This window comes from Anguilla rostrata, chromosome 6 (genome assembly GCF_018555375.3).
Source record: "Anguilla rostrata isolate EN2019 chromosome 6, ASM1855537v3, whole genome shotgun sequence".
Taxonomy (NCBI): domain Eukaryota; kingdom Metazoa; phylum Chordata; class Actinopteri; order Anguilliformes; family Anguillidae; genus Anguilla; species Anguilla rostrata.
In genome coordinates, this window is record NC_057938.1 from 44,933,631 (window position 1) to 44,959,395 (window position 25,765).

General features: G+C 43.6%; 1 protein-coding gene across 5 annotated transcripts in view; it reads right to left on the minus strand.

Moving 5' to 3' along the window:
- Positions 1 to 25,765, minus strand: part of epha7 (eph receptor A7) — a 63,761-nt gene that overhangs the window by 29,257 nt on the left and 8,739 nt on the right. For all 5 annotated transcript variants that reach the window (XM_064339966.1, XM_064339964.1, XM_064339965.1 and 2 more), the window contains exons 4-5: positions 16,011 to 16,166; positions 8,588 to 8,923 (exon numbers count right to left, since the gene is read on the minus strand). In XM_064339966.1, the coding sequence (XP_064196036.1) occupies positions 8,588 to 8,923; positions 16,011 to 16,166 (492 nt within the window). The remainder of the gene's footprint in view (positions 1 to 8,587; positions 8,924 to 16,010; positions 16,167 to 25,765) is intronic.

Consider the following 25,765-nt stretch of genomic DNA (forward strand, 5'->3'; position numbering starts at 1 on the left):
GATGAAAAACTTATAAACCGCTCCAAGTTACATTTTAATTTCTCTTTGATATCAGAGAATATAGCCAATATGTTCATATATTAAAAATATATACAGTACATTAAATATTCAATACATTATACAGTCCTACATCTAAGAATGAGCTTTTAGAAACTGCTGCAATAGGTACATAAAGCTACAACTAGGATAAATGTGCTGTTGTCAGAATATACATATCAGTTATTATCATAGTATTATTTTTACATTTTTTCTCCTTTCACCAAGTAACCAAGTAATTGCAAGTAAAAGTCCTGTGTTCTGTGCTCAAAATTACTTGGTGTAAAAATGTTTAAAAATAAAGCAAAGAATGAGAACTACCAAGCCATTCCTAATCCATGGCATGATACTACCAAAAATATATATAAAAAAAAAAAACAATGCAGACCTTTAGTTCTTTGCAAAATGTGTGTTTGTATGAAAGTATGAATACAATGGAATCAGCTCTTTTAACAGTTTCATAACATTTGAACTCACGAGAAATACTGAAAAAGAAATTCAATTAAATCAGTTTCCTTCCCGTGCCTCGATTGAGCTAGTTTGAGCACGTGTGTCTTTGCACCTCAAGGGATAGGCCTATGCTGTACAGTTTAAAGCAAAGAGAAGAAGAAAGAAAGAAAAAACCATTCCCTCGCACATGGCGAAGGAACACTGTCCTCCCCACAGGATTAAATCACCACCTCAAGGCTTTTTTTTGTCAAAGTGTACCTGCGTTGACCAAAATAATAATGACTTCACAGCGAGCCAAGCTTAAATTACAGATCATTGGGGCACAGGGTACAAAGGGAGAGGTATGCATTTGAAAGCGCATGGATGCTTTTTTTTTTCCAGTCAATGCATCCCTGGTGCCCTTCCTAACATCCTTCGGACCAGATGTGTCTCCCATCTGCTCCGGTGCAAACTCTCCTGCTCCCTCTGCAGAAGCCATAATCTTTTTTACTGTTGTTTTATACCGAGTCATTAAAAGCATTGTGCCAGATGGCCGTCATATATTCTCTCCACTTTGATAAAAAGGTATCGGCGCGGGGCTGGTGTCAAGCGCGGCGGAGAGACGCGCAGACGAGGGGGCCGAGCAGGTGCATGGGAACGAGGCCGAGATTAGGGTGCGCCCCGAGCCACTCAGGCAACAGCTTCGGGGGGTCAAAAGGTCACGCAAAAATTTACGGGCAGTCTTTTTCGGAGGTGCCAGTTGTAGTCGCGAGCAAGCGTTCTTTGTGTTTCCGCAGAAAGGACAGACTGAAGCTCATTGTGATGCCTTTCGTAAAGGGGGAGGGGCTATATATGTAATTAGCTCTTTTCACTGGTGGGGACAACGGGCTCCTGAGGTAAAAGACGCAAACAAGCTTGTAAATCTTGTGGCTGCATTTTTCCTTCCGAACAACTTCCCCCCACAGGCACAAGGATAGTTTTAGGACAAAGACAGATTAAGCAGGACAATTACTGACATGAGTGGCGGCTGAACTATGTGCATTTCTCCTTTGCGGCAAAAAAAAAAAAAAAAAAAATCACAATGCTAGCATTCCTTGCTCAGCACTACGCAAATTCCTCGCTCCATAAATCTATGGTGTAATGGCCATGCAATTAATTGCAGTCAGCTCCAATATTTATAGCGTCTGACTGGCTGCAGCGCTCTCCAGTAAGTGACAGGTAGACTTTTTTTTTTAACTTGTCAAAACGGGTAAAATCGCCTGCGCTGTCAGTGATACGAGACCTCCCCCCCAACATCCGCGGCACAGCCGAAGATATTTCACCTCCCACGTTTATGGAGCGGGCAATCAATGGCCGGAGATAGCAGCTGTGGCAAGTTGGTGACTTGTTTTTAACTGCTGTGACTGCACACGGGGGAATTCGCATCTATCACACAACCGCGACACCAGGCGCCATTCGGATTTGATTCCTGCCTGTCATTTATTTTTTTGTTCTTTTTTTTTTTTTTCCGCACCACCACAGGAAATGAAACACTTTGATACCTCGGCTACTTCAAATTACAGAAATACTTTCCACTGTGGGGTCTGCTTTTTTTTTTTTTTTTCTTGGGAACCATGTGTTCCAAATAAACAGTGGTGCAGGTGGAGTCTTGTATGCGCTGGGGCCTTCAAATCACCTATGGGTAGTAAAGGGACCGGCCACCACATGCCATGCCGGTGAGCAGCCTGCTTCAATCACAGGTAAAACAACTTTAATGTCAAGATCCCACGCTCTCAAAGGTCCCTCTTTGCACTTTGTAAACACCTGTCAAGCATGCATTGTGTTCAAGAGCTTAAACACATACCTGCTATTTTTCCGCTCATAAGTAGAGCACATGTACTGTTCTATCATGTTATGGTTCATTTTTAGCTAGGAGCGCAAATCAGATACTTGACCTAACCGAACTGGTTCTTCAATGCGAGCGAGAAGAGATTCCTTCACCATACAGCGAGGCACTGAGATATCGTTTTTTTTTTTTACAATTTATTGGCTTTAATTAAGAACAAACTATGACAATGTCAGAGAGATCACAGATTCTCATTAGCGAAGACAGAATGTGGAAATTCCATTTGAGTGAGCTAAATCACGGACAAATAATCTCCGGAACAGCACTTTAACGCGCGCCGTTAAAATGCATTATGCGGGAAAGATTACAGACAGATGTTAAAAGCTGAATACATTTAAAATCAGCAGTAAACAACTTGAAATTTCATTAAAAACATGTCACGCGGCTCTATAAAAGACTTGTCATTTCCAGTCTTGCACAGTAGTGCGGCTGCTGTCATTGCTAGCAGTACTGCGCAATAAGAATATTATCGGTGCTAGTTAGCAGTTATATTTTCACTTCTCGGTCATTGTTCTCGGGGTTTTGTAACATGATTTATCTGTGCTCATCTGATATAACTTGACAGATTACTTCAATTAGCATCTGCCACTCAAATGAAGCTCATTAAAAACGAGCAGAACATTTCAAAATGACCCAACTGAACAGGACCATTCATCCTCAAACAGCCGAGTGCCATCTTTTCAATATAAAAACATTAACTTCACTACATTCAATGATTTCATATGACATTTATATCAGGATGAATTTATTTCAGGACAACATTTTGGCTGTGGGTAAGTTGCTATCTGAGAGTTCTGAAGAATAACAGTATCCCTAAAACTTTTTCATTAGTTTGGCAATGGTAGTAAATAAACTCCATAGGATTACACACAAAGTAAACAGGAGAGCAGCTTGCAGAAACTGCACTTGCCGCTTCTCAGGAAGCTAAATAATGAAACACGTCTCCATCTTGACGTCTGCAGAACAGAGAGTTGAGGTAAAAGATGAAAATGAATAAAAATCCCTGCGTTTTACCTCTAACACATCCCTCACCAAGCAGAGAAATCATCATTACAAAAGTGAGAGGCTGTAGCGTGTATTTCACATGTATGCATTTTAACTTCATTAAGAAATATTTGTTATGTTGCTAAACAAACATACAGACTGTAACTATGTACATACAGAGGAGTGAAATAAACAGCTAAGAGGTGAAAAAACAAGAGCCTGAAGAGATGGACAGACATGCAGTAGCTTTAATTAGTACCTAAAAAAAGAGAGGAAGGAACAGGTTCGCGGTTAACAACCACCTTTTCCGACAGTGCCCGGTGGACGGTAACAAATCCGTCGGCCCCTCGACACCCTGCAGTGGCGGCCACGTCCTTTTCTGAAAGGGACTAACGGACCATCGTTCGGACTGGGCGGGCGAAATGCCTACAGCCCTCTGTTCCCAGACAGTGGCTTCCTTTCTGCCACCGGCCCGCTCACCCCAGCAAGGGCTCGACTCAGGGGGGGATATGGAACAGGCGCTGCTGTGAGGTAGCGCTCATTCAAGCACAGAGGATTCTGGGGGATTTAGGGGGCTCGTCTGCCAGCAATAAAAGGCTGAAACAGGATACTTGGGGAGATTAATTACCTAGATAGGGCACGATAATGCCATTTAAATGGGAAAGTAATTAAAGTGCACCTTCCATGAAAATTATTCATTGCTGACGGATTGGGTGACAGACAAATCAGAAGGCATTTACAGAAAGCTACAGGTTAAGTACTGCGAGTCGGGTCTTCGGAGACCACCACAGTTTCACTGCAGCTGTTGAATCTCGCCGCTCTGCCCAGCACTCATCAAATTACCGTGCGAGGGGGTGGGGCGAAAAAAGAGAGAGAGAGAATACGAGAAACGAAATAGGCTCCCAGGTAACGTAAAACCGCAGACAAACGCTACAAAGACGGGGTCTGCTTAACTAGAAAATTACACCGCCTGCTGCTGGTCAGCTGGGAATCCTCCGAATCAATCAATCCATACCGCTTAATGTCATTACGGAAGATTAGGGCATAAAAGTGATAAATCAATAGCCGTATTGTTCCCCGAAGTGTTAGTTTTACTAATCCATTGAACGATATCCATTTTGTAGTGATAAACAGGCTGTGTAAATTGCCGTCCAAGTGCCTTGAGAACTCTTGTATAGCTGACTCTCTCACTAAATTATGATATTTCTTCAAAGTCCTCCCTGCAATTACTTCAGGCTCATTTGAATGTTATGTTTAAATACCGATAGCCATTTTGAGTCAGCAATTGTGCAGTAACAAAATGCATTCTGCCTGCATTGCCGCAGAATGATTGACAACAAGAAGCAGAATGAGCTTGATAATAGCAGCTAGAAGCGGGATAAAATTTGGGCCTTTTTCGATCATGTTTTCCTCTCACGAAATCTCTCGGTAGAAAGGCTTTTCAGATCAAAGCGAAATGCTTTGCTTACAGTCATGCGTGCCACTAAGCTTTCTCCCCTCCTTCAGAGCAAAGGTAAAAACAGGGATAGCCTCTTTCCTCTGAAACGTTTCAATATGCTAACACCACTAGCTGCACCTCTCCTTAACAGCAGGACAAACATGGGGCTAAGCAACAGGAGTCCCAGCGGAGAATTTGTTTCCCAGAAAAGCAGCAATTTTTGTTTTCCTTCTTGTGGATTAACATCCAATTCTGGTGATTGAAATAGACATGTCCTTAGATAGCCCTGAAGGAGACTGAAGAGCAAGTATCCTGGCAGACAGGCTTATAATAAAGTGGAATAGCAATGAAGCTAGGACATCTTCCCTGAATGCTAGGGCATTTGAAAGGGATGCGGTGACTGATGGAATTATATACCAAAGTAATTTCATATTCACACAAAGAAGCGATGAGTCCTCTAACTTTCGCAGTCGATAGTTTACAATGACTGATGTGAGAACAAATACAAAGTTTACATTTTCAAAAGTAAGAAGGTAAAATATATGCTGCCAACTATTGTGAATATGAATCACAGCCCATTTAAATGATTCTGTTCCCCCAAATTTTGCACGATTTTGAAACAGACGTGAGAAATTGGCGGTCAAACAACTGGAGGCATTCAGAATCCCACAGAAGGGGGCTTTAAGCACAAGGCTTTGATGCACTTTCTGTATGCGGGTATATAAACCGTCCGCCGAATTTCAGCCGAGCGCTGCAGTCAGCATTAAAATCAATTTCCACAGCCTCTCGTTTTCTTCCCTTATTACATTGTTCACGCTTCTTGTCGTTCATGCCTAAACAGTACCCGCTCCATTTTTCTGTTATACAATTTTACTCCCACGTACGGGTCCTGTACCCATTCCCCTGGCTGATTCCAATCCTATTTCTGTACCACTTCCACAGTGAATTTTCTGGCTCAAAGATGCGAAGGCTCTCTTGAATAAATATTAATGGTTATTCTATAAGCAATTCCCTCTCGTGGGCATCTGAAAGAACAAAAGGGCCTTGTGTACTAGCATGCCGCGCGAAAGACGTCTTGAAAGGAAGCCTGCGAGGGGTGGCTTCGCGGAGTCGTCAAGCGACGATTGGGCATCGATTGATAATCGCCCCGCGCGACATCTTCTGTATCTCTTCCAAAACTACTCAGTGCATTAATATGACAAATTTACTTCAACTACGACGAAGAACAAAAAAAATAACTAAATTTAAAAGATCACACTCATGAAGCCACCAACTGAAAACAGCAGCTATTTAAACCCATTAAAGCCAGGGCTGAGAAGTAATTAGGTTTCGGGGAACAATAAGCGCTCAACACCTCCGACTGTAGGTATGTCAACCCCAGACAGTTTCCATGCTGTAATTAGGAAGGCAGCGAAATCCACATATGCAGATTCGCCATCTGCAGTCGCACAATGCGGGCTCCCCCTCTCCTCACTGCGGGAGGACTACCGAACGAGGGAGGGGGGAACACAAGCGAGAGAGAGAGAGAGAGCGACACTCCTCTTTTCCACACTTTTCTCAGGGCATGTGACTCTTCCTACGGTCTGGGAAAGGTTAATGAATTCTGGATGATGAGGCGTAAAGGTTTAATAATGTAGTCACTCTAACAAGTGCTGTGTGCTCCCAGGAAGTGGTCACTGTTTTAGAGCTCTCCACATTCCAATTACAAGGCACTCAGGCGTCAACATCTTCAGCCATGGGAAAATGAAGCTTTGAAGGACCAGCGACCAGGACTCAGGGCCACGGGTCACCATACCCTCTAGATTTATATCTTTATAGGAAGCCTATTATGTCGTCTTACTTTATCCCTGAAATGACAAAAAAAAAAACACCGAAAACTGCTTCCTCTACATTTTTGCAGGCACCTCCTACTAAATAACATAGGATGTGTACAGGAAGAAAAAAAAAATCACAGCATGTCATAAAAGCGGAACCCTAAACAATGCTTTACCAATCGCCTGTTTTTATTGCACAACAGCGGCTAACGTTTGGGTGTACAGTAATTCGGTGCAGCCGACACACTGTGGGTAATTGCGACCGGCTCACGCAGAGTCCCTGTTAATTGTTTTTCGCAGGTCTCCTTCCTACGTCCTTGTGTCCTTGCCACGGGTACCCACAGCACATTCCTGCGTGAGCCTCTGTCACGAACCTTGTCACCAGGCATACATCATCCCTCTCAGTTCATCCTACATTCATTCTGCTGGCTGGCAGCAATTCCATATCCCTCTCTGTCAGACCTCTTGGCAAATGGGATGATTATGTGGTGGCCTGCTTCATTTTTCACTGTTTTTTTTTTTTTTTTTTTCCCTGCCCGTGTTTGTTCTTTTTAATGTATTTTTCTCCAATGTAAAAAAATAATAAAATAAAATTTAAAAAAAGGAAATACAGAGTCAATTTCATTCAACGCGGGCCCGTGAAAGTTGCGTATAGGACCACGGAATTCGGATGACCCGCTTCGTGCGCAGTGACCTGTCGTTGAGACGAAAAGCAGCGTGCAGCACGTTTAGTTAAAAACATGCCCGGGCACGGCTTAAATATCGTCCGCATATGAAAGTGCTCGTCTTTGATTTGCGCTCTCATCGAAATTCAAACCGCCTCCGTTTCAAATGTAGATAAACAAGGGCGGTCGTTGCTTTGTTGTAGCTATCCATGCTCCTGTCCGAAACGCGGCTATATTTTGACATATTCCCTCATCTCGGTTTCCTCATCTCCTTTTGCAGCCCAAAGGTTGTTATTTTGCTTTTCTCTGCTTCAACTGAAAGTAGGTCTTTTTTTTTTTTTTTACATAGATTAAATTAGCTCTTGGGTACGCTCCAGCTGGTACAATCGCAGACAGCGGGAAGACGCGGATGGGCCGTTTGTGACTTTGCCACGGGTTAACCGCCTTGACTCGAGTCTGTTTGAATGGCGCAGCGAGTGTGCTTTGTTAATGACTACACCATGTATGCATTTTTGCGGAGAACTCAAGGATTCATGGATGCTTAAGCAGGGAAAAAAAGCCTCTTGTTTGGTTGGACCCATGGAAATAATTAAAAAGCTAAAGGTTCGCTATGCTTTCACAGATTTTATTGCCAAAGACACACAGCGTTTTAATTACAGTAGTCTCCCCAGACTGTTTCTTATAGGACTACTGCTAAAGTGCGCCATCCTAAAAAAACATAACTGCAAGCACAACTAGCACAGATCATCACAAATGTAGATTGAACTAATAAAAAGTAAAGTATGAATACTTAATAAACTGCATTTGAGTTTATAAATGAATCAAAACAAAACAGAAAAAATGCAATCAGTAATTCAGGGAATTATATCACATGGCAAGAATGTCCCCTTTCTTTGGTTAACACATAAACGTTTTTCTTGGCTGGGAATTCTGGGAACTCGCTTCAAAGCACTGTGGTTCTATTCTCTGCATTCCAAATTATCCTAAATGGCCACCGTTTACTGGTCCGGTGAGGAATTTTTTTCGAAAGCAATAAACATGGCCCACATAGTAAATGTGTTAAAATTACAGAGCGTCTTTACTGTATCTTCCATGTGCTTTTGTTGGCCGAGCTGACATAGAACCAGTGGAGCCTGCACGTATTTAAACGGCACTTTATGTGACTAAAATGTTGAAGCCAATTCCAGAGCACATCGGAATGCTGCACTCACAGCCTCGTACGCTCAGAAACACCAAAAAGAAATAAATAAGATAAAAAAGGCGACTGTGTGTGTGAATAAGACACTCTGGCCCACTGGCTGTGGCGTGGGGGGGGGGCGAAGCAGGGAGGCCTTACCTGCTTGGCTGGTGGCGATGTTGACGGCGGCGAACAGCCTCTGCGTGCGGCTGAGGTCCGAGACGCCGTTGACGGCCTCCACCTCGAAGGTGTAGTTGGCGTGCGCCAGCAGGTCCAGGACGGTGACGTAGGTGTCCGCTAATCCAGACTGCTGCGGGGAGTAGCCCACGTTCCCGCCGCACGGCGCGCACTCCTCCGGCTCCCAGCTGCACCGCCGGCACATAATCCTGTAGGTGACGTCGCTGCGGCCGCCCGTGTCCGCCGGGGGGCTCCACTCCAGGCTCACCGTGGTCTGGTTGATGTTGTAGACCAGGTTCTGCGGCGCCGAGGGGGGTCCTGTCACGGGAGACGCAGCCAGACGCCATTAGGGACCGGGGCCCCCGAGTGTAAAATTACCATTTTGACACCAGCGACAGATGTGCGGCCAGACCGTTAAGGTCTCAGGCACATTGTAAAAGGGTAACCAGAAGAAAGGTGCTTGGGAGGAACTGCCAACAACCACAAATGGACAATAGTGCGCTATGATAATGGAAAAGGAGCTGGAAATGTATCTTGTGCATCTTGAAATGTATGGGAATATGTATCTTTGTGTCGCATGCTACTATATGGGACACCCATATTGTGCACTGTATAGTAATACTTTCCATATTAGAATGACCTATTTAAGGTATGTTCAATTGTTCTAGCTTTAATTTTTAATCATGATGGAAAGGAATATAACCTTCAATTCCTCACATACACAGCCAGATTACATTCACAACAACATTGAGTATCCAACCAAAATCCTTTACTGCATACTACTTATAATGTTCAGTCAGACACACATTTCCTCAAATTCAAGAGGTATGACTAAAGTACAAAAACCACTTGAGAGAACATTTTTAGATGTGCCGTTTTAAACAGACTTAAGTGGACACACCAGGGAAGCTGACATTAACTCACTATTCCATTCATTCCACCACCTTCAAGCAATAATGATTGAATAGTGGAATGAATCTGTCTGGTAATGGTGCAGACAGGAGACTTCAAGTTTAGGATTTTAGCAGGCAGGGAGCATGACTCATCTCAATTCACGAGTTAGACTAAATCCAAGTTATCTCTCCACAACCTCCACCGCTTGTGGCTCAATACAGACTCCTTTGAAGAAGGACCTTAAGTGCATCCACTCACAAATACACTGTCCACCAAATTATGCTAACAATAAATTGAACTAACCTGATAATGCTATGCTTTATAAGTTGCTTTTAGTTTTAAAAAAGTTTTTTCTTCATGTATTTAAATGGATGTGATAATAGATAAATTCATTTACTCAACATCATCAACAGCATTGATAAATAGGGTACGCACTGAAATGCACAAGCTAGTCGTGTGTATATTTAATACTTCAAAAAATTTAAAACAGCAGCATATCTGTCTGTGAAACACTGCTTACAGCAGTTCATAGACGCCATGATGTGGGATTCTCTCTCATGCTTGTAGGCCCCGGAGAAGCGCCTGCACCGATCTGTGCTCTAGACGCTGCATGCCATCTCATCTCAAACAATGATCAATGCTGCAGCCGCTCGGCGAGCGGGGCATCCATGACACAACTGTCTGACGCTGTTGCTACACGAGCTGTGTGCGCGGGGTATACGCGGCCTTGCCGGAATGGGTTGCTGTCAGGATGAGAAAGGAAGGGACACCAGTGAATACCAGTGTATCACCGCGCGGACGGGTAGCCATCAATCAGAACGAGCGATGCTCGGCAGCGGCTAGGCGCTCTCGCCCCCGAACATCGCAGTCGCGCTCGCTCATCGATTTGCGCCGTCTCGCACAAGGATTTGGCGTAACGCGCTGCGCTACACTAGCTGAGGGCCGTTTCTGGGTTCTGTTTCTGGCTTGACCGTTTCGCGATCCACGCTCCATCTTGTTCCGTTGCCTCAGTGAGCACCGGTGGGCACTAAGGCCCTGCGAGGTTGTCTGGCCTTCAAACAATAGGTGTGCATCCAGCATCTGACAGATGAACTGCTGATACACTGGCTCTGTTCACAAACACAGCCTTTCTGATGCATTGACTGACTGAGCAAAAGAAACAAAAAAAAAAACAAAAATGAGACGTAATGATTTCTCGGTCCTGGCGTAGCGTTGTGGCTCATGGTTTGCCAGATTGTGGCTTATCGCTGACGGGCTGTGTTTGGCAGTAACGTCCTGCCAGGTTAGAAATTTCAGGACACCCCAGACGGCAAGCTAGTATGACTTACACCAGCCTCAGAGACTGTTATAATTGTTCTGTAGTTAAGCAGGACAGATTTGTTCCTTCCTGTGTTTGTTTTGTGATTTCCAATGCCAAACTACTGATTAAGTCATCTGTGTGAATACTGAGGTGCTGGTACTGCGGTCACTTCATCGTCAAGTCACATTCTGTCAATAATGTAATCGCCATTTTATTTTTTCAAAGAGTGTACTTTTTTAAATTTACTCTCAGTTTCTGTTAGAAAGAAAACTCACTATTTAGTTGGTCTGTTTCAATTATGCTGCACTCTCCATAATCTACATTTACGTAGAGTTACAAAATAACCTATATTTTTGCAGGACCTTAGCAACACAAGCATTGAAATAATTTTATAATAATAGCCTGAGTTATTTGCATATCCCTCTCATATAGAATACCCAAACAGCTATAAAAAAAAAACAGTGGATACATGTTCATGCTATCCCAGAAACTCGAGAGCAGAGACGCAATGATATGAAAAGCTCCAGGTGAAGATGATATCCAAGAGACAGCTGTAGAGGTAGACACTAGAACTTCGGTCCCGATGCTAATTTGCACCCTTAATCCACTTCAGAGGCACAAGCCACACTCAGGCACGGGCTTATCTCTGTGTGATTTGGTTGTTCTTTATTTTCCACGACTACATTTATTAATAATCCCTTCATTTATTCAGAGATTATTGTAATGCGGGTCTCAAGTAGCAAAAAATCAAGGCAATGTTTTCCCTGCCGCTAAACGGCAATGAAAGGATGTGGTGAGAGCCACTGGTATGGCCGAATTATAATAATAACAATTCAGAATTAATTTGAATTAATGCTTTTTTTTTTTGTTTGCTCACGTGCAGGCTCTGTATGCTTCCAAGTCACGCAGCTAATTTCCCCACCGCACCCCAGATAAGTCCCGACGCCCCATTTACTCCCTCTCCAACCGTTTCCCACACTCAACTGTTCTTGATCGATACCACATTGCAACATACAATTCGAGGGGAAGGGATTGGCAGAGCAAAGAGGCCTTTGAAACTGGATTTACTCAGTTATAGCATTTTCTGAAATAATTTCATGAACAATGAAAAAAATAATATAGATTTTTTGAACCCTTCCCAACAAAAAAAAGTACAAATCCTTTGCCAGAGATTTTGCACAAACGTAAGCGCAAATAATATGTCAATCCAAATGCAAATATATGTCAGTATATTTGCCAGTATATATTCAAAACACCCTTCCATAGGAAAAGCAATCATGTGCAAGGAGATATTCAAACACTGGCATTACCTAAATTGAGACCAAATGCAATTAATCTCAACAATTTTTTAGTTTCACATTAAGATGTGTGTTCAAACAATTCCAGGTTAATTTCTGGTCATGTCAGCAGTGCCGCGTCACAAGCACACATGCACCAGGAGAATGAGATTTCGTTTTCGGCTCTGCTCCTGCTCCTTGTTCCCCTGTCGCTCTCTCCGGGCCTTGCTTGTGCTCGGTGGGACCAGATACTTCTCACCACACCTTACCTGCGGCTCAGAGACGCGACACTTCCTAAGCTCCGGCTGTCTGTCGGCTGATCCTCTGAGCTCAAGGGCTTCTAGCTCTCTCTGTCTTATCTACGCCACCGGCCCCCCCCCACCCACCCTACACTCACAATGAAGTTTCACTCCACACATTCTCTGTCCGTATCCTTCACAGACCGGAATGTCTCAATCACATGCAAAACAGAAGCTTCTGTCTCTTTCAACAGCTGCATTGTGTGTGTGTGTGAGTGTGTGTGTGTTTATGTATGTGTTTGTGTGTGTTTCCGTGGGTTTGTGTGTGTGTGTGTGTGTGTGTGTGCCCTGTCACACTTTCTGCATACCACTTCAAAGCTAATTCTCCAGTCTGGCTGTTTGGGTAAACCTGTGATTTTCGCATTGAGCATTCACCTCTGATGGTAAATTCTCACTTTGCGCACTGCATTAATGAATCCCAGGCTCTGATGGTTCTCAAACACTGTTTCCTGTTGCTGAAATTCCTGAAAGTCAGCCCTTCAAATCGAATATCATGACATCCCCCGTCGGGGGACCGTTCAGAGTAACACCCAGGCTCCCTGCCCTTAACTCTGAATTATGAATTTAAGCATTATTCATTACATTTTTTGATTCCAAATATATGACCGTGACATCAGCGGTCACTGGGACTAATGAAAAATATGAATAGGAGCAGAGAAAAGAACAGAAATAATGTGATATGTAAAGGTGTGACACACCAGCCATTAGATGTGCATCTTGCTTTCACAGTTACAATTGGCACAATAGTGAGACAAATATAGTTTCCATTTAGTTCTAAGTAAATTTTCAACAACAAAAAAATGAATTAAAAAAAAACTTGTCTTAGTTCTTGTATCATATTGAAGTTGGTTAGTTAATCATATTTCTCATTTTTATTGTGTGCAGAATATTAGAGAACTTAGCATGTCAGAGCTTGATCAAAGTGAATCCAGAGCTTATCTGCATAGCTTAGCTAATCGATTGCCTATTGAGGGTCTAGTCACTGACTGAAGGGACAAACCATATGGATTTAAGGTGGGGGGAGGAAGATTACATTAAATCACATCAACCGAGCAGAAACCCTTTGATCGACAAACACGGGTACTGACCCCTGGCCCCGCTTCTCCGGCGCGGCCATTAATGCATTCCAAACGATGAGTGAAAAGTTGCGGAAAATGGGCGATTGCACATGACAGGAGGAGAGGAAGCTCTTTACGGCTCCATATTCTCCAGCCCCCGCTCGGTCCCCTAGCAACTGGATGGCGGGATGAAGGCTCCACGAGATGTCAACTTGGTGAGGTGGCGGACAAGGGGAGAGAGCGGGGGAGGGGGCGAGGGGTGGGGGGCTGGGGGAGCGGGTGTGCACACAACTGCCCTTTTTAGACTGCTCTCATGCCAGCACCACACACAGCTGTCATGTGATTGATGAGGAGGCTCGGAAACCTATCAACATCCAGCGTCTCTCCTCTGCACCAAAAGAAAAAGCAAAAGCCCGCTCTACATATCTCATTATCTCAGAGGTCTGAATATGGAGGAAGTAAATGACTCTTGTATCAATGGGATTATTGTATGAATACACCAAAAACTTTTTAAAAGAAATATGTTGTGTTTGGACGCCTTTTCAAAAGGAAGATTAAGAGTAAGATTTATTTTTCAGCGAAATGCTTCCGTTTATATACCTTACAACATATCTTAATCTTGTTTTTCTCCTCACAATTGGAATTGCCTAATCCATGCTCTGAAGAGATGTCTCACTGTTTGTCATGAGCCTAAGATTTTGTAGGCTTCCAAGTGCTCATTTAAGAATCTGTCAATCAGGCTGTTTATTCAAAAGAATGTAAATGCACATCCAATTACTATTCAATCCAAAAGCGCTGCAAAATCCACACAGAAAATCTCTACCTCTGACAACTCCTGTAGTCAAAATAAGGTAATCCTGAGATAATTGAGATAAATGGGGATGTATGGACATATAGTAGCTACAGTTTTCATAGTACTTGGAGTCACGACAGCACAGAGAGAAAGTATTTTACCCTTTATTTCTTCTTCTTCTTCTTCTTCTTCTTCTTCTTCTTCTTCTTGCGTGTGTATTTTTCCCTTGGTCAAGTGAGTACCAAAAATGCAGAACACTATAGTTATTCATCTCCAGACAGTAAAACCACAGCAGTGCCGGAGTTGAAAGTAATGGACCTGTCATTCATAAAATGATCTGAACGGTTACATGGTGAATGTGGGTCTTTTGTCTACCCCTTTTACTGATTGGGGGGAACCGGGCAGCAATTAGGTCAAATTGCTTTACAGTGAGTTCTGCCTTTTGAGTTAGTCACGGAATTAAGACTGGAAATGGGAACTTCTGTTAACAGAAAAAAAAAAAACCAGAGGAAATTTTGGACCGGGGCGCGAACGATGAATTAACCTGTCAGAGGGGGGAAAAAGGATCATTTTCCAGATTCTTCCTTAATGAGACTCCTGTCCCAACAAGGGATATCATTTGTTTAAGTAAGCTAAATTCACTGCTCCTCAATCCACCTCTGTGAAGCCAACTCTACGCGGAAACTGCAACTGAGACCATTTTCAGGGATCTGAAAGGGAGAGCCCCGCCTACCTAAATGGATCCCTTGCCCAAGTAAACAAGTCATCAACGCCTGTCACATAATTGCCACACTCACCGGGACAAATGGAGACATGAGAAGCTGCTAGGCTGCCGCTGACTATAATTGCAATCTTTTAGACAGGAAATGGCAAATTGCTCCAGTGATCATTAGCTACCCGCAAAGGCAAAAAAACAAAGAAAAGGAGAAACACAAGCAAGTCCTTGAACATAATTTTAAAGGCATATTGGCATTCAGGGATATTGAATAGCATGTGGCTGATGAGCTCTGGGCTGGAAGGAGAACAGGTCTGGTTTGTATATAAGATTTTTGCCAGAACCAGCACTCTTATTTTTGGCAGTGGGGACTCCTAGACTGGTTGACACATCTTTGGTAATATTGTATACTACACTAGGGTTAACTATTTTCCTGAAAATGTAGCATTTTCAATGCTGAGAATAAAACACATTTTTTCTCAGGAAATACCAGTTGTGTGTGGACGGGAAATGTGTATGGAAATCAAACATACAGTTCCGAAATCATATACCAGTACTGACAAGTCATTTGATTTTCTTTTCTCTGCTATCACAGTCATTTAGTCATTATATGCTTGCAATCCCACGAGTAATAGGCTAAGGAGAATGCACAGAGTCAAAGATCAACATCAGAAATGGTTCACAGTTTGAAACGTGTATAATTTAGTTTATAGTGCTAGATTGCACGAGTCTTACTCCAAAGAATTTTATTATTATTATTATTATTATTATTATTTTTACTTTTCAAGATGTGCAGGGACCTGGGTTCCCAGCTTTAAATGCTATACTGTACAACACGTCTGCACAGCATATATAATGGAAGAATAATTTAAGGCGAGCTACCCGACGCTAGCGTGTTTACAGCTCACGACGCTGCAGCCGGCAGTGGGTGTTTGATTTATGTGTCAACAGTTTACCGATTTATTAAGACGCGGCGGTGGGCGGGGGCGGCCATTTTAAGGGGCCTTGACGCGCGATGGTCGGGAAGCTAGCGCACGGCGGCAGTTTGGCAGGCGGCGGCGGCGCTTACTCGTGCAGGCCACGGAGGGCGGGTCCGAGATGGCCCGGTAGTAGCCGTCCTCGCAGTCGCAGCGCCAGGAGCCTTCCCGGTCGTTGTAGCTGTGCGCCGGGCACCGGGAGCACTGCAGATCCTGGGAGGAAGACTTGTAGAACCCGCGGCCACAGGCTGGAGAGAAACAAGAAACCAGACGACCGAAATTAAAACCTTTTACGGAAATGGAAACGTGCTGCAATATAATGTCAACAATATAATGTTGAAAATATGATAGAAATTCCACTGATGTGGTGCACTGATTTTCCAAACTTGTGATGAACTTTTGTTTTAAATATTTGTACAACAAAATGTAACCTCAAGTTGCGATTAAGGCACCACAGATATTAGACTGGTATGCCCCCATCCAAGGTTGCAAAAATACAAAATTATTATTTATATTCAAAAGATTAGGGTACAATGAGTGTCAAGGATCAAAGTAATTTCATGAATTATTCCCAAATGGCCAATGGCTACTTGCATGTGTTGTAGGAACACCCAAGCTCCATGGCTAATAGTGTACACTCTAGTTTTTGTAATCTTTTACCTTACTACAGCACAATAAATTATAACTATGAGTAAATATAACAAATCTGCAAAGTGTATTGAAGTTAAAAGATCTAGATTAATGTCAAATATTACTGGTAAACTTATCAAGTGCAAATGCTAATTTCATTATAAATCACAACAGTACAACTGAAACTGAAGTTAGGGAATAGAAATATACATTTCAGATTTGACATATTAATCTGTACTCATAAATTCAGTTAATCTGCTGTTCATGTAAATTACTGAATCCACATTCATTTAACATTAATCATGTTTCTGTACCCACAAAATATTACACCCATTTTCACAAATAACAGAAATACAGATTTGCATATCAACAACCCAGATCAACAATTGCTCATAGCTCACATATGGAGTCTCAGCATTCCCATAAATTGATGCAGGAAAGGTATATTTTTAAAAAAACAGAATTGAAAAAAAAATATATAGAATTCAGATTGTAACATCCATGCCATGGCACGAAATAAAAGGAACAGGGTAGTCCAGTTTCAGAAACATGAAAACCCTGTCAAACTGAATTTATCTCAATGCTTGGCTTAATGAAATAAGACCGTTTTCAGCATTGGAAAAAAAAAAAAAAAAAAAACATGACATGATTGTATCTCGTGTTTCTTTACCTATAAGTGTGCGTAATTGAAAACAGAATTTTGAAAAGGTGAGAGAAGCTTAGTGCTCTGAAAAGCCATCTTGCTCTGCAAAGTCAAGCTAAAGTAAAACAGGAACACTGCATAGTGAATATCAGCCTTGTAACTTTCAGCCTTGTGCTCTTTTTGATTATCTGCGTCCTTCTCACATTAAATGTGCAATCAAAATATTTTAAACATCATTAATATCTAAATAAATGGCTAAATATCCTAGCACTTAATGAAATGACAACGTGCTGTTGTCTTTCCCTTGCAGTCTGTGATAGTGGCCACGTGACACCGCCAACGCTGCAGCCGCGGGATTGGCTACACATGCCAGTTAAGCGTTTCTAACGTGCAGCCTGTTTGAACATTGTGATAAATCACTGTGTCTGTTTGCCTTTTCCTCCTCGTTCAGAGAGCCGCGAGCTGGAGGGCTAGCATCTGGAGGAGAGGATCACGGCTTGGTTCACGGCCCACTCTCCTTTCCTGCGCACACAGAGAGCCCAGCTCCAGACGCTCGACGGGCGAAAAAACTACAAGCCCCAGATTAGCGGTATCAAGAGTCAGCGCAAGACGAGTTCTGGAAAGTAAACAATCCTCCGTGTAGCAGTTTTTCTGCGCAAGCCACGTTTATTTATTTCAGAAAACCTTTTTTTAAATCAGCCGTTGTTTATCGATGTGTCTAAAAGGCTTCGGTTTTCCAGAAATGTTTAGATAATCAACAGAAAGGAAAAAGGCTCCAGATTAGGCTTCGAATAAAACTGAGACATGAGTAACCATTTACACACCCCCCCCCCCCCACCCCCACCTACGCTCGCCTCTACTTCAGGTCCCGGATACTCCAGCTTCACTGTGAATGACATGTATAAACATGGCCGTCCAGCACTCGCATTCCTATCCGAACAAGTCACGTATCACCAAAGCACTCTTTCCCCGAAATGCTACTAAAAAATACAGTGACTTGAAGAGTGTATTCTCTGGAGCAGAATACAAAAAAAAACATATTCAAAAATGATTGTGTATCAAAGAAATAAGAAAACTTATCCTACACCAACAGACATATTACAAACACAATATTGGGAGTGTTCCAATGAAAGGATGTACAGTACGTGTTTACTAAAGTAGGAAGAGAGTGCAAACAGGAGGAGCTCAGGGTATTGCTCTGGTTGAAAATATCAATCTTTGCATCATCCTTTCCGCATGCCTTGATGCGCCTTTTCAATGTCATAACCGTGTCCTCTTCCCTAGTTTTCGGAATACTTTACTCCCACGGCAAGCTCAAATGACAAACAACAGAGAACAGGCCTCGTTTCAACAGCTCATAGTTTTGCCTCATTCCAGATCAACAGTTGCTAAAGCGAACAACTGAAAGGCTGAGATAAACACTCGACCCAATTACAACATGAAGAAATTAGTCACTACTTAGAAAACAAGGCGGAGGTTGAGCAGTGCAGGAAAAAAAAGATTAAAAACTGTCTGGCATTTCTACTAGGCTTCTTAGCAAGCGAGAGAGAGAGAGAGAGAGAGAGAGAGAGAGAGAGTCTGTGTGTCTGTAATTTGCCTTCGAGTGGTCAAGGCTTCGCAGTCGGAGAAGAGAAAACAGACTGCAGTCAGCATTTTTTTATACACTGCACTGATGGTAAAGGAAGGCCTTCAGAACTCAGCGAGGAATAAGCTTCGGCTTACAGCTGTGAGAACGTCTCTATCACGCTCCAGACTGAGAGACTGCGGATAAAACAAAGCCGCGTTATCTTGCCCAGACACACACAAAAATAAAATGCTCTATTGGTTTAAGATAGTAGTTTTTCTGCACAGCTTTTTAAAATTCTTGAATTGCATCCAAGGGGCTCAAAATATTTGCCGAGTAAAGGACAGACATTAGAAAGGCCGCAAAGAAGAAAAAGAAGAAAAAAAAAGATGGATAATATTCTGAACCCAGGGTGACATTTTTGTGACAGTGTGAGATATTGTTTCCTGTAGCCATTCCAGTCGATAATTATTATTAAAGTCCTGGTGTCGCAAAATGGCACCGCGATTGTTTTCTTTCGGTTAATGCAGCGCTTTGACTGACAGATTAGATTTCACAGTGTGCCTTGCAGCTAGTATTACCTTTACCATAAAGCAAAAGATCTCTTAAAAAAAAAAAAAAAGAGTCTGCAAAAATCTGAAAAGTATCCCCTCCCATTAGCCCTGCCATTAAATCACGGTAGCTATCTTTTCCACCATCAAGGGCAGAGGCAATTTCAGGTCTGCAGGGACGAGGAGCGATATCACGTTTCCTCGAATCTGTCTCATTTTAGTTTAGGAATGGCTTGGAGGAACACTCCATTTGGGATAATCCTGAATAGGGTTGGGGTGGGGGGGGGAGTCAGGTGCTACTGACTTACATCCAAAGAGAGCGACGTCCGGGTGCCACCCCCGAGGACCGAGTTGGCGCGCCCCGTCGTGGTTGGGCCTGCCTCCCCCCCCCCCGGCCACTCTCCCGTCTGACCTGATTATGCGTTGAATCCGCCCGCGCGCCGAGTCTCGCCGCGGAAAAAAAAACACCGGGCGGCAAGCGGCCGGGAGAGACGAGGAGTAACTGGGAGATAGCGCCCCATTAGAGTGATAAAAGAGGTACGCCGAAAGAGCGGCCGACGGGACGGCCACACCGGCCCGGCCGCTGATGAATGCCAGGCGGAGCGGGTCACCCGCGATAAAGGAAACAGTTTATTTTCGCCCTCCGAAAACCGCCGCCGTCCCTCTTAAACATTTCCCGCCCGCACCGAAGGGGGGGGGGGGGACTCGCCTTTGCAAATATCAGCTTTAATCGCGGTTCAACTGAGACGTGAAGCACGCCAAGGTTTTTTTTTTTTGTTTTTGTTTTTTTACATTTGCGCTATTTATTTTCCCACTGCGTTGTTTGTTTGCTTTAAGGTCACTGCGTGACACGTGTTGCCTGGTCACGGTTTGCCTACGAGTTTAAAAATGGGATGGTTAAAAGCAATGCGCTGACTGAGCCTGTACACTGTATTCTGAGTGTGTTCAACCCCACCATGTAAAGGGGACATGTTTTAAACATGCTTTGTGTCATCGTATACATCTTAGTTTGTGTGCAATGCGCTGAAAGTCTCGCCTAATGAATAGCACATTAAACTTCCAGCCTGATCTTACTCACTATTCCAGAGCTGTAAACAGACAGCAGTAGTAGAATACTACTTTACTGTGTTACCACAATTTACACAACCAATTATATTAATAGCTCCTTTGATTGAATTTCTGTTCTGTTTGTGTTAAGCACATGTTTACTAAGATCAACATCCTAATATAGTTCACAAGAGCCTTTTTGCTTAGTCGAAGCTTTTTTACAAGATGCATGAATTATAACGGGCCAGACACGCGCGCACACACACGCACGCACACACACACACACACACACACACACACACACACACACACACACAGACACACCAAAAGTAATAACACATTTTGGCTTTCAATTCTAATCTTCCAACTCTGAAGACAAAGGCTTGTATTCAATCAGCATCTGTCCTTAAGTCTGATTTACAAGGAAACGCAAATGTTTCTTCACAGTCTGTTTTGGTGATTCACTTTCAGTGATCACTGGGGTCATCACACCATGTTTATGTAGGAAAAAACTATTTTACTCATTAGTCAAAGCCCTATTCACAGCTCAGGAAAGAGTGGAATAAATCACAAAACAGAGGAACTCATTGAAGCCCTGCAAGAAAGCACAGCAAAACCATAGATAGTGTGTCAGCACTATTCTCCTTCAAACCATTTTAAAAAGTCCACACCTACATTTGGGTAGAATAAGTCCTGGAGTGTAAAACAAGATGGCAAAAAGTAGATTATAGTTTTAGAGTCTGGGGGATTAAATGGCAAAAAGAAACAATCACATTCTCCCAATTCACATATAACTCCCTGCATTGCTTGAAAAGAGCCGACTGGCTTTTGCAAGTTCGGGACACAGAGACAACCACACCATTCATACGTGGTACCTGTGCTTAGAGGGAGGTCAGTACCTTTCTCAGAGAAATGGAGAAAAGCTTAGCATTTTCTTACATTACAGTCTACTTAAAGCACACCTCAGGCTGCTCTCTAAAAAAAACCAAACACCGAGTACTTTTCAAGGTCGCATAACGCAAATATTTGTGGTACCTTAATTCCGACTAAATGTGTGTTTTATATTTCTATCCTAATGAAAGATGTTTTGCAGGTTTAAGAATTCACTCACCAAACTGTTTTTGCTAAAGGAAAAAGCTTTAACAGATATTGCAGGATAAGGAGAAAATAGCAGAGAGTTTTGAATAGCCAAGAAGTTTCAACAAAAAGCTACTTTATGTGAATTCTGTCGACTCAGCTAAGAACAGGTAATTGTCCTTCTTTACCATGATCCACATTTGTTTCCGCTTAACAGAAAATACAACTGAAAAACACAACATCCTGCTGTCCCCGACAGCATGTACCATCACAGCATGTAAACCTGTACTACTGCAGTAGCATTTTTACAACAGCTGTGAACACTTGAACAACTGCCCTGCACTGTTTTCTATCCATGCTACTGTGCTGATTCAGTAAGTATAGCACAACTCCAAACAAAGGACACTTTAACATTAAATCAATTACATTACATAATTTATCGGACTTGTTCTGCCTGGACAGGAACTGAACAGTGTGTCCACAAAATGTATGTCCTCTTCCAGAAACTTCTCCACAGCTTCCATTCATCATGCGGTGTTAGGCTTTCCTAATGAATTCATCCTGATGTGGAAAATGTCCCTGCCTAATCGACTTTCTTTTAGTTCATTTAACTCAGAAGGGGTGGGGGTGTAGGGGGGCTTGGGGGAGGGGCGGTCACTTGCAGCAGAGTACGTGGAAGCTTCGGAAAGAACTTACGATGAAAGGGGTTTGAGGGAGAAAAGAGAGTCGGTTATTAATGGAGATGAAAGCGGAAGGGATAGGACCCCTGATGCCCCCCCCCCCCCCCGATGCCTCCCCCCTCACCCCCCACACCACGACTAATCGGCGGTTAAAAAAAATAAGTTGGAAAGCACGAGTGGGAAAAAAAAAAAAAAACGTTAGGCTATCACCGGCTTGGCCCCTCGTCACCTCAGCCGTCCAGCTTCCGAAGGCAGGAGCAGCTGAACGTGGGGACGATGTCAAACCAGCCGTTTGACCTGTTGGCAGGCCCCCACCCGCCCCCGGGCGGTGCACAAAGGGCCGCCGGCGTGCCCCCCCCCCCACAACCCCCCCTTCCACCCCCGCTCTCGGAAAGAGGGGGCGTCACTGCCGCGGGGACATGCATCATTCAGCGCGTTGGGGTGGTGGGGGGGGTCAGACGGGTCGTCACGTGAGGCCGGTAGGAAACCGATCCGTCCGCGCGGAGCGCAACCCCCGGGCCCCCGGCCGCGGCCCCATTTAAATAAACGCTAACTACGCGGTTATGGATTATAATCATGATAATTAGGCCGGCTTGCTTGTCACATTTACATTAAGCGCTGCACTGCGGAGCTCTGAGCTGCTTCGATTATTTCCGCCAGTCGGCTTTAGAGTAAGACGTGTCAATCCTGCAGCTGCGGAGAATTTTGAAAAACGTCTTTATTTTTGTAACCGCGTGTTTTTCCCACCAAGAGCTGGCAATTAATTCCTTCGAGCTCCGTGCTTCTCCCCCTCACCAAACCTGGCACGAGCAGCACTGCACATACGTCTATAACACAGTACATTGCATTCTAGTGCATTTTCACTATTCTTCCAATTCCTCTTTAAAATAAATACAAATTAAATAACATTTTTCTTTCTCTGTATTGTCCGAATGGACGTGAACGTTAAAAGGTCACGGAGGGCGCATGATTAATACAATTACGATGCATTTTCGCCGTGTTTCAATTGCGCTTTAAAGGGAAATTGAACGTTCTCTGCCGTGTTTTTGTAGAAAGCCTCGCCGCGGAGCAAAGTCAAAGGGCACAGGGTGTTGCTAAAATGCTGAGCGGAGAGCCGCGGAATAATGAGCAAGCTATTCATTTTTAATGCTGGATTCAGTGTCACCTTTGCAAACGTATTTCATTTCAGAAAACGTCTTCCTCGGACACAATGAAGTTGGCCAGCTTTCATTTTCACAGAAAAAAATATTTCCATTATGTGTCCAGGCTTCAGATTGCATGCAAGACCAAATGCGCAGTGTGGTAGTGAGTAGATTTCTTATATTGTTTTGATGCCACATATTGCATTTTCTCCCATAAACATTCACATTTAATTATATGGGCCATAGTAAATAGCAAACAGAACAATAAAATGAATTTTTATGGTTTTCATTTTTCATCACTGAAATCCAGCACCCATTTTTTGCTTTCAATATAGGTCTAATAGATTTCTTGGGAAAGAGCTCCTCCTTATTGAGTTATGTCCACTTCGGACTGAGAAAAAATTTGGCCTCTGCCCCACAGAAGTGGTGAAAGCATTTTCTTCTTAGCTATTTCAAAAGCTGTAGAAACTCGATCGTATGTATATGGCTACAAAGTAGCTTTATATCCTATTTATATCTACTTTGGATTATGACTGTGGAAAAACAGAAACTGTGCTGTGGACTATTTAGGGGGAAAAAAACCCTATTTATGTCCTCGCTGGATTTCAGTACCGCAGAATTCATGGGGGAAGGAGGAACCCTCGATGACCGAAAAGTAATAATATAAACCGCCTGGGAACCTGAGCATAAAATGCCCAGCATGCATTTCAGCTTTTTCATCCAAACAGCGGTGCGTGTGCACACCGATTCAGATACTCGCATTAGTGCAAAAAGCACAAACCCTAAAAGGAGATGGACCTTTTGTGATTTTTTTTTTCTCTTCTTCTTCTTTCGCACGAGATGGCATTATCTCCAAGGTGATGCCCAGGTCTCTCATTGGCTATGCATAAGGTCAGTGAATATTAACTTCATTTACACTTGGCTGCAAACGTGCCGGCTGGCCACAATGGAGGCCTGCCTCTTCTGCTTAGTAACGTGAGCGCTGAGCTGACAGGACGCTGCCACTGACGGAAGATGGATGAGCGCGGCGGTTGACCCCGGGCGCCTAAGGAGTCACCTCTTCGCCCCCCCCCCCCCTTCCTCCCGCGAAACAAAAGCCCATTCCCAGCGGCTCCCCGGGCCCCTCATCCCCGGCTTGCGCTAACAGGTCTAGACGTTTTCATCGATCCCCGGTTCCATACCTCTTACAATCTTAAGCTTACTCTCTTTAGCTATCTAAACCTTGGCACAGATGTCTTTTTTGTAATTGCTCGCCGCTGTCTGTTGGGAAGGATGCGATCGGACAGGCGAACGCGGTGTCAGCGAAGACAATGTCTCGCCGTTTAGCGAGGTTTCCCCGTGGCATTTGGGTGAAAGTGATATGTGGCTGGCCGAGATCTTAACACCTTGCGAGCCGGCCCGGGAGGCCCCTATTGTCACCGCCGCCGCTCCTCGGAGAGCCTCTGAAAGGGTGGTTCTGCACTTCAATCTTCTCTTAAGGAGAAAATCAATAACTTATTACATAACCTTGCACTTTTTTTTCCCCCTAACACCCAGAAGACAAAGAGAGGACTTTTTAAACGGGCTTAGAAGGACTCTGTAGCGTGAAAGCCCTCCAATTTTTCCCAGTGACTTGTTCTCCTTCTGTAAAACAAGCACATATCCCTATTTTTCTGTGTGTGGCTGTGTGTGTGTGTGTGTGTGTGTGTGTGTTTGTGGCGTGTGTGTGTGTGTGTGTGTGTTAGAGCGTGTGTGTATGTTTGTTTATAACAACTGTGATTACAGGGCTAAGGCACATATGTTAATCTTATCCTGTGAAAATCACTTGCGTATGTATTTAAAACACACTAATGGCTATGCCACATCCTAAAATGAATGGTGACTGTAATTAACCACAGGGCACATATGTAGTATTTAACCATTTAGAAGTACGTATTTACCCATATATATATTTTTGCTTTGAAAACCCATTGCTTTAAACCCGCCAAAACAAAGACAGATGTTATCGAAGACCTTAAGTTTAAGAGGAATCAATAACACAGCTCACGCTGGCTGTCAGCGTGTCAGCTTTACTACACTGAAGACACAATGCCACATCTGTGTCATTTACCACGCTACCTGCCACCAGCAGCAAAACAGAGGAAAAAACTCCCCGTCACTGTGACAGAACAGCAACAGTGACACTGACGGGAGCCCAATCCATCAACCAATTATTTCAATTTCAAATGATTTAAGTCCGGGGGTATCCCCAGGGACTGACCACGTTCCCTCTTTAATTTACATTATTAAGCTCAGCAACACTTGTAATGGATTACCATTTGGAGCGCATACACACACCTTATCAATCAGGGAGGTGTCAAAGATTTGTGAGGAGTCCTGACTCCCGGTTCATTTTAAATGCTAAACGCGGCCTTCTCTGGGCCCGGGGCTGGGCCTTGCATCCCTGCTGCCGTGACACACCTAGCCTTTTGTGGTCTGTGGATGGGGCCTTCCCCTGAGTTTCTGCCCATCAATCACTTTCTGACTAACTTCTG